We start from the raw sequence: 10,000 nt of genomic DNA, 5'->3' as shown, positions 1-10,000 counted from the left end.
GCACAACTTACAATAGTGGTAATAAAAGATGCAACCTATGCTTGAAAGAGAAACTGTTTATTATTTACCGTCCAGACCTGTCATCCCTCAACAAGCGCAGCGAAATTGTCACAGCATGCCGCCATAGACGGAAACACCTCCTAGGTAACACATGAGCCAATCACCACGCCCCTAGGCCAGCCTGTACCCACCCACTCTGTGCCCTATATAAACCATGGTATGCGAATGCTCCCATTAAAATCTCCTGACGATTGAGGGTACCCCCCCTCATGAAACAGGCCTGTAGAGATGAAATAGTCTTGTGATTTTTTTTCCCACACATACATATATATATATATATATATATATATATATATATATACATACACATATATATATGTATATATATATACTGTATGCATATATATATATATATATATATATATATATATATTGTTAGATCAGGAAAAAACACGGAGGCTATTTCATCCTTATAAGTCTGTAGATTTTATCATATAAAATCCCCTGAAAAGCAGGGAAACCTGCGAAACAGGCTTGTAAAGATGAAATAGCCTCCGTGTTTTTTCATGACCCAACAACTAATCCGCTCTACCCCGGTATTGAGCACTTTCCAACGCATGAACCACAGTAACTTCGGGTGTAATATATATATAGCCCAAATTTCCTTAACCCAATGCGGCCCCTGGGTTAAAAAGTTTGGGGACCCCTGCTGTATACTTAGCATTCACACATATCTACATCTATTACTGGTGGCAGAACAAATGTAAATATATGCACGTTAATACTGTTACAGGAGACAGTAGAGCATTAGCTTATGATTTGCTATACATAGATCATTTTACCATCTCTTCCTTTCACACTTTGTATTAGCATATAAAGTAAAAAAAAAAGATAAATGTTCACAACTGATTACAAATCACTTGGTCACTACTTTTCCTTAATCTTGTTTTACTGTGATCCATTTACTCTTTTGTTGATGTCCACACTACACTTATTAGTAATTCCCTGTGGAATGCGGTTAACGAGAACGTTACGTGTTAGGATGAAAGTTGAGATGCGAAGGGATGAATAAACAGAGTGGACCCTTCCGGACTTCCCCTCCCCAGGTTCTAATGGCTGTTTGAAGTGGTTTTAGGTTTGCATGCTTCTGGCTTCGCTGCATTCGCCTCATTGTTCACCTACTTGTTGTGGTCCTCTTCTGCTAACCCTGCCGCTGTTTAGAAAATGCTGGACGAGTGCCAAGACAGAAGGAGCTGTCAAGTTCTTGTCAACAGTCGAGTGTTTGGAATGGACCAGTGTCCTGGCAGCAGCAAATACCTCACAGTCTGGTACAAGTGCAGACCCAGTAAGTCCAGTCCAGTATTTTCCCAATAAAACTTGCTTATATTACATTCCCTATACAAAACCCAAAACCAGTGAAGTTGGCACGTTGTGTAAATCGTGAATAAAAACAGAATACAATGATTTGCAAATACTTTTCAACTTATATTAAATTTAATAGACTGCAAAGACAAGATGTTTAACATTCGAACTCAGAAACTAAGTTTTTTTGGCAAATAATAATTACCTTAGAATTTGATGGCAGCAACACATTGCAAACAAGTTGTCACATGCATTTTTACCACTGTGTTACATGGGCTTTCCTTTTAACAACCCTCAGTAAACGTTTGGGAGCTGAAGAGACCAATTTTTGGAGCTTTTCAGGTGGAATTCTTTCCCATTTTTGCTTGATGTACAGCTTAAGTTGTTCAACAGTCCGGGGGTCTCCTTCGTGGTATTTGACGCTTCATAATGCGCCACACATTCTCAATGGGAGACAGGTCTGGACTCTTTTACTTAGAAGCCACACTGTTGTAACACGTGGCTTGGCATTGTCTTGCTGAAATAAGCCGGGGCGTCAGATGTAGCGACGGACTGTAGTTACTGACAGGGGTTTTCTGAAGTGTTCCCGAGCCCATGTGGTGATATCCTTTACACACTGATGTCACTTTTTGATGCAGTACCGCCTGAGGGATCAAAGGTCCATAATATCATCGCTTACGTGCAGTGATTTCTCCAGATTCGCTGAACCTTTTGATGATATTACGGACCGTAGATGGTGAAATCCCTAAATTCCTTGCAATAGCTGGTTGAGAAATGTTGTTCTTAAACTGTTTTTTGCTCACGCATTTGTTCACAAAGTGGTGACCCTCGCCCCATCCTTGTTTGTGAATGACTGAGCATTTCCTGGAAGCTGCTTTTATACCCAATCATGGCACCCACCTGTTCCCAATTAGCCTGTTCACCTGTGGGATGTTCCAAATAAGTGTTTGATGAGCATTCCTCAACTTTCTCATTCTGTTTTGCCACTTGTGCCAGCTTTTTTGAAACATGTTGCAGGCATCAAATTCCAAATGAGCTGATATTTGCAAAAAAATAACGTTTTCCAGTTTGAACTTTAAGTAGTTTGTCTTTGCAGTCTATTCAATTGAATATAGTTTGAAAATGATTTGCAAATAATTGTATTCTGTTTTTATTTACCATTTACACAACGTGCCAACTTCACTGGTTTTGGGTTTTTGTACATTTCTTATAAATACTGAAATAGACAACAGCCCTAGACTTGTCCATATAGAGGTATATATAGGTTCTGTTCACCTGACGTCACATCCGGCTCATTAAATATGCAGTTTTTTTCATAGTTTGGCCGGGGGTGCGACTTATACTCAGGAGCGACTTATGTGTGAAATTATTAACACATTACCGTACAGATTGTTTGGTAAACGTATAGCATGTTCTATATGTTATAGTTATTTGAATGACTCTTACCATAATATGTTACGTTAACATACCAGACACGTTCTCAGTTGGTTATTTATGCCTCATATAACGTACACTTATTCAGCCTGTTGTTCACTATTCTTTATTTATTTTAAATTGCCTTTCAAATGACTATTCTTGGTGTTGGGTTTTATCAAATAAATTTCCCCCCAAAATGCGATTTATATATGTTTTTTTCCTTCTTTGTTATGCATTTTTGGCCGGTGCGACTTATACTCCGAAAAATACTGTACTCGTAACGTGTGCAACAACAACATGCTATGCACTTCTCCGTCTTCTTTCACAACCAGCCAGGTTTTCAGTGGTGTCTCTGATTATCTTTATAAGTGGCTGACATAATGGGAAAATGAAAAACCAGAAAATCAAAGCTATTGAGTGCTACTCAGTTTATGTACAAGGACGCGTCCCCGCAAGATGAGAAGTTAAATCATGAAATTTAACCTTACTCGAGCAAAAACTATGCATGATTTATCCGGGAGAATCTTGATACCAGAAGTTGTAGACCTCCAAGTTTTCATCTGTTTTGCCGTGTAGAATGACGTCTCTAGCACCAGATAGTTCAACATGTCTGGGAATACGATCAACCGATAATCCTGGAGATCACTCCAGGATTTTTTTTTTAATTACATATATAGTCCAATCAATCAATCAATGTTTATTTATATAGCCCTAAATCACAAGTTTCTCAAAGGGCTGCACAAGCCACAACGACATCCTCGGTTCAGATCCCACATAAGGGCAAGGGAAAAACTCACAACCCAGTGGGACGTCAATGTGAATGACTATGAGAAACCTTGGGGAGACCGGATGCAATGGACGTCGAGTGGGTCTAGCATAATATTGTGAAAGTCCAGTCCATAGTGGATCTAACATAATGATGAGAGTCCAGTCCATAGCAGAGCAGAGATGTCCCCAACCGATGCACAGGCGAGCGGTCCACCCCGGGTCCCGACTCTGGACAGCCAGCACTTCATCCATGGCCACCGGACCTGTGTAACTCCCCCTCCACAAGGGAGAGGGGAGCAGAGCAGAAAAGAAAAGAAACGGCAGATCAACTGGTCTAAAAAGGGGGTCTATTTAAAGGCTTGAGTATACAAATTAGTAGAGATGTCCGATAATATCGGCCTGGCGATATTATCGGCCGATAAATGCGTTAAAATGTAATATCGGAAATTATCGGTATCGTTTTTTTATTATCGGTATCAATTTTTTATTTTTTTTATTTTAGTTTTTTTTTTTTTTTATTAAATCAACATAAAAAACACAAGATACACTTACAATTAGTGCACCAACCCAAAAAACCTTCCTCCCCAATTTATACTCATTCACACTCATTCACACAAAAGGGTTGTTTCTTTCTGTTATTAATATTCTGGTTCCTACATTATATATCAATATATATCAATACAGTCTGCAAGGGATACAGTCCGTAAGCACACATGATTGTGCGTGCTGCTGGTCCACTAATAGTACTAACCTTTAACAGTTAATTTTACTCATGTTCATTAATTACTAGTTTCTATGTAACTGTTTTTATATTGTTTTACTTTCTTTTTTATTCAAGAAAATGTTTTTAATTTATTTAGCTTATTTTATTTTATTAATTTTTTTTAAAAGTACCTTATCTTCACCATGCCTGGTTGTCCAAAGTAGGCATAATAATGTGTTCCACGACTGTATATATCGGTTGATATCGGTATCGGTAATTAAAGAGTTGGACAATATCGGAATATCGGCAAAAAGCCATTATCGGACATACCTACAAATGAGTTTTTAGATGGGACGTAAATGCTTCTACTAAGGTAGCATCTCTAACTGTTACCGGGAGGGCATTCCAGAGTACTGGAACCCGAATAGAAAACGCTCTATAGCCCGCAGACTTTTTTTTGGGCTCTCGGAATCACTAATAAGCCGGAGTTCTTAGAACACAGATTTCTGACCGGGACATATGGTACAATACAATCAGCAAGATAGGATGGAACTAGACCCTTTAGTATTTTATACGTAAGTAGTAAAACCTTAAAGTCACATCTTAAGTGCACAGGAAGCCAGTGCAGGTGAGCCAGTTTAGGTATATATATAAATAGGTATACATGTATATACAGTATAGGCGTAATATTATCAAACTTTCTTGTTCTTGTCAAAAGTCTACCAGCCGCATTTTGTACCAACTGTAATCTTTTAATGCTAGACATAGGGAGACCCAAAAATAAAATGTTACAGTAATCGAGACGAGACATAACGAACGCATGAATAATGATGTCAGCGTCGTGAGTGGACAAAATGGGACAAATTTTAGCAATATTACGGCGATGAAAGAAGGCGGTTTTAGTAACACTCTTAAAGGCCTACTTAAATGCGATTTTCTTATTTAAACGGGGATAGCAGGTCCATTCTATGTGTCATACTTGATCATTTCGCGATATTGCCATATTTTTGCTGATAGGATTTAGTAGAGAACATCGATGATAGAGTTCGCAACTTTTGGTCGCTGATAAAAAAGCCTTGCCTGTACCGGAAGTAGCAGACGAGTAGCGTGACCTCACAGGTTGTGGAGCTCCTCACATCTGCACATTGTTTACAATCATGGCCACCAGCAGCGAGAGCGATTCGGACCGAGAAAGCGACGATTTCCCCATTAATTTGAGGGAGGATGAAAGATTTGTGGATGAGGAAAGTGAGAGTGAAGGACTAGAGGGCAGTGGGAGCGATTCAGATAGGGAAGATGCTGTGAGAGGCGGGTGGGACCTGATATTCAGCTGGGAATGACTAAAACAGTAAATAAACACAAGACATATATATACTCTATTAGCCACAACACAACCAGGCTTATATTTAATATGCCACAAATTAATCCCGCATAACAAACACCTCCCCCCTCCCGTCCATATAACCCGCCAATACAACTCAAACACCTGCACAACACACTCAATCCCACAGCCCAAAGTACCGTTCACCTCCCCAAAGTTCATACAGCACATATATTTCCCCAAAGTTACGTACGTGACATGCACATAGCGGCACGCACGTACGGGCAAGCGATCAAATGTTTGGAAGCCGCAGCTGCATGCGTACTCACGGTACCGCGTCTGCGCCTCCAACTCAAAGTCCTCCTGGTAAGAGTCTGTGTTGTCCCAGTTCTCCACAGGCCAATGGTAAAGCTTGACTGTCATCTTTCGGGAATGTAAACAATGAAACACCGGCTGTGTTATCCGGCACAACAGTCAGGGGGTGCATTCTACGGTGGGGGTGCGTTATCCGGCACAACACCTGCCGCAATACACCGCTTCCCACCTACAGCTTTCTTCTTTGCTGTCTCCATTGTTCATTGAACAAATTGCAAAAGATTCACCAACACAGATGTCCAGAATACCGTGGAATTTTGCGATGAAAACAGACGACTTAATAGCTGGCCACCATGCTGTCCCAAAATGTCCTCTACAATCCGTGACGTCACGCGCAGGCGTCATCATACCGAGACGTTTTCAGCAGGATATTGCGAGCGAAATTTAAAATTGCACTTTAGTAAGCTAACCCGGCCGTATTGGCATGTGTTGCAATGTTAAGATTTCATCATTGATATATAAACTATCAGACTGCGTGGTCGGTAGTAGTGGGTTTCAGTAGGCCTTTAATGTGTGACTCAAAGAGAGAGTTGGGTCGAAGATAATACCAAGATTCTATTGCGTAGTTTGATTTGTCGCTCATTTCTGCTTTTAAGATCCAGGCCCCTTGCATTCTCAGATAGTTCGCACACTGCACGGTAGCCCGATTGGTTGGGTTGACCGCCACTTTGTTCACCAGAAGTAAACGGGTCAGAAAAAGTCCCGATTTTTAGGAACAATAATACAAAACCTCACAATAGACTTAGACTTAGACTTAGACAAACTTTAATGATCTACAAGGGAAATTGTTTAACACAGTAGCTCAGTTACAATGATGGAAAGTGTAACGATGGAAAGGACAATGCAGGTATAAATAGACTAATATAGTGATAAAAAATCTAACATATATACGAATATATACATAATATAATAATAATAATAATAAAAGTTAAAGTTAAAGTACCAATGATTGTCACACACACACTAGGTGTGGCGAAATTATTCTCTGCATTTGACCCATCACCCTTGATCACCCCCTGGGAGGTGAGGGGAGCAGTGGGCAGCAGCGGTGGCTGCGCCCGGGAATCATTTTGGTGATTTAACCCCCAATTCCAACCCTTGATGCTGAGTGCCAAGCAGGGAGGTAATGGGTCCCATTTTTTTATAGTCTTTGGTATGACTCGGCCGGGATTTGAACTCCCAACCTACCGATCTCAGGACGGACACTCTAACCACTAGGCCACTGAGTAGGTCAATGTTTGATTGAATGCTAAAAACATTATGACAGACCGCCTAAAAAAAAGGAATGGAATTTCAATTTTTTTTTACTGATTGAGACACCCAGAATGTCAATGAAAATAAAGACTGTGGGATTTACAACATTACCTATGAACGATAAAACATTGAGTATTGACAACATATGAACGTCACGCCCCCTCTCCATCGACTTATTTTACAATCAACAAAAATGCAACAAACGCAGCGAAATATGAACGTGAAGGGTTAAAAAATACACCACCTACAATCTAATACATGTGATACATCACTAAGCTTTAGAGCTTTGTTGTCTGTCCCTGACACTCGCATTTCAGCCTGGCTGCTCTGGAAACACTCTGTGAAAACGCTCCCACAACCACACTGCTTGGTTCCTCGTCTGAGCTGCTGTGACTTAGATTGGACGGCATCACGCAGTGGAAGAATGGCCGTGCGCGACCCGAGGGTCCCTGGTTCAATCCCCACCTAGTACCAACCTCGTCATGTCCGTTGTGTCCTGAGCAAGACACTTCACCCTTGCTCCTGATGGGTGCTGGTTAGCGCCTTGCATGGCAGCTCCCTCCATCAGTGTGTGAATGTGTGTGTGAATGGGTAAATGTGGAAGTAGTGTCAAAGCGCTTTGAGTACCTTGAAGGTAGAAAAGCGCTATACAAGTACAACCCATTTATTTATCATTATTACCATAGTAACTCATTAGATTACCATAGTAACTAGTGGAGATGTGCGGTTTGCGGACACAACCGCAGAGTCCGCGGATAAACCGCGGGTCGGGCGGGTAAAAATAGATTTTAAATAGATGCGGGCGGTTGGCGGTTGAACCAATTCGGAAATATACATACATAGTTAAATGTTGTTACCCACATACGAAAAACGAGCAGCACTCTTTGAAACAGTCAATTATTCATCAGGCACCGCGTCCCAGCAACAAGTGGCGCAAGTGAGCGCTCCTTCAGCGCAGCAGGGTGCATTTTAGAGGCCAGGCGCTCTCGCATGAATCCTGGCACTGTAGATGCCATTTTATTCCTGCATAGTGCTAACAAAAAAAAAAGTAAGTAGACATACGGTTGGATATGTTAAACGAATTAGTCTACGTTACCTATAGGCTATACCAAATAAGCCCATGTCTAACCTATATTGAGTTCGGTCAGCTAAATAATTTTGATGGTTACGTGTTGTTTGGGCGCACTACAATGCAAAGGAATTAAGGCAATTGATTGGTTTGATTTCCCCCCTTCAGCTATTTGCCTTGGCCAATAAGTTGCAGGTAATTTATTATTATTATTTATTTAATTTATTTTTGTTTAAATAGAGATGACATACATATGTTATTGTATAATTTAAGTTTGTGCGCGTGATTGACAGCCTAAGGCTTATGAGGCACATTTTTTATTTATTTTTTTATTTCAACTTAAAAACGTATGAGCCTATGCCTATGCCTAGAACATAGGCTATGTGTTTATCTTTATTTTCCTGCCTGTCGTTGACAATGGAGATTGTCTGATATTTTGTCATGGCTGCAGATCAATCAATAAAGGTTCATCTTTGTCGCGAAATTGTTCACTGCTTCACTGTGCACCCCACCCTCGTCCCTATTTGAGCATTATAACATTAACAAGTTAATATTCATTGAAATAAATTCAGAACATTTTTTTTACCTAATGAAAATATAGGCCTAGTCTTTCTAAAACATTTTTTTAACTTCTTAAAAGCATCGTTCTGCTTTCTGCAACTGCGCACACAAAGTGTGAGGAACGCACTCCTGATCTGAGGGCATTGGCAACAATAGTCAACACTTTCTTAATGGAAATTACAATAATATTATAATAATGATAAAAAATATTATCACGCATTAATATCTCTTAGCCACTAATGCGTGGCCAAGAGATATTAGTGCGTGGCACGCATTGAATGTCTCTGCTCGTCTATATTAGATATATAACAACGGGCGGGTGCGGGCGGGTGTGGTTTTGATAAAATGTTGGTTCGGGTGAATGGCGGATGGTTGACGACTTTTGTGATGCGGTTGCGGATGAAATAATTGCCTATCCGCGCATCTCTAGTAACTAGTATGTCATGCAAAAGCGCAGATTCCAACCATTGAAATACTTTGTATAGTTCAAGACTTACGGTCATTTGAACGTCATAATGGCAGCTACGGTTTCGATCTTAAAGATCTAAAAAAAAAAAAAATGTGTGAATGTCCGGCAGGCCAGATTGATAAGCCTAACGGGGCCTTAATTTGCCCAGGTCTGAACTATGGAAATAGGACGGGATAGATGTGCTGTCTGAACAACCAACCTTTACTCTCTGACTACCAAAGCTAGTTATCCCACTCATCTTCATTCCAGCCACAGCACTGCAGTCCACAGTGGGAGAATAAAGCCACTGATCCCTCAGCTTTCACTACATCTTCCCCGCCAATCAACAGCTGTTTGTTCACTGCCACTTAACCAATGACTGGTTAGGGTAGTAAAGAAAGGCAGCAGTGAAGTAAAAAAGGTTAGAGAACCAGCATGCATCCATCACCAAAAGGCATGACAAACCATTCCGGTGAACTTTGTTCCGTGCATTCTTGTTCCACTCCCCACATGAATGCCGCTTGTTTTTATTCGCCGGCCAGTGGAGCTGCTCCGGTGGTCACAGGTCACCATGACTGGATGTGTGTTAGGAATGCATCTGCATGGCTCTACTTGTCCACCGAGCAACTCTACCTCTGTGTGTTGACGAAAGCGTGATGCCTTCAGGCTGCTATTGCAAGTTTATTGAGAACCTGATATTTTATACTCTATTTTCATACAGCA

The 10,000-nt window shown here is 40.7% G+C and overlaps 1 protein-coding gene across 4 annotated transcripts in view; it reads left to right on the top strand.

Moving 5' to 3' along the window:
• Positions 1-10,000, top strand: part of LOC133623874 (protein eva-1 homolog A) — a 285,918-nt gene that overhangs the window by 103,623 nt on the left and 172,295 nt on the right. For all 4 annotated transcript variants that reach the window (XM_072916260.1, XM_061987335.2, XM_061987334.2 and 1 more), the window contains one exon: positions 1,222-1,345. In XM_072916260.1, the coding sequence (XP_072772361.1) occupies positions 1,222-1,345 (124 nt within the window). The remainder of the gene's footprint in view (positions 1-1,221; positions 1,346-10,000) is intronic.

The sequence above is a fragment of the Nerophis lumbriciformis genome, linkage group LG26 (genome assembly GCF_033978685.3).
Source record: "Nerophis lumbriciformis linkage group LG26, RoL_Nlum_v2.1, whole genome shotgun sequence".
NCBI classification, from domain to species: Eukaryota; Metazoa; Chordata; class Actinopteri; order Syngnathiformes; family Syngnathidae; genus Nerophis; species Nerophis lumbriciformis.
Note: the sequence above shows the minus strand (reverse complement) of the source record. Positions and strands in the feature narration are given on the sequence as shown.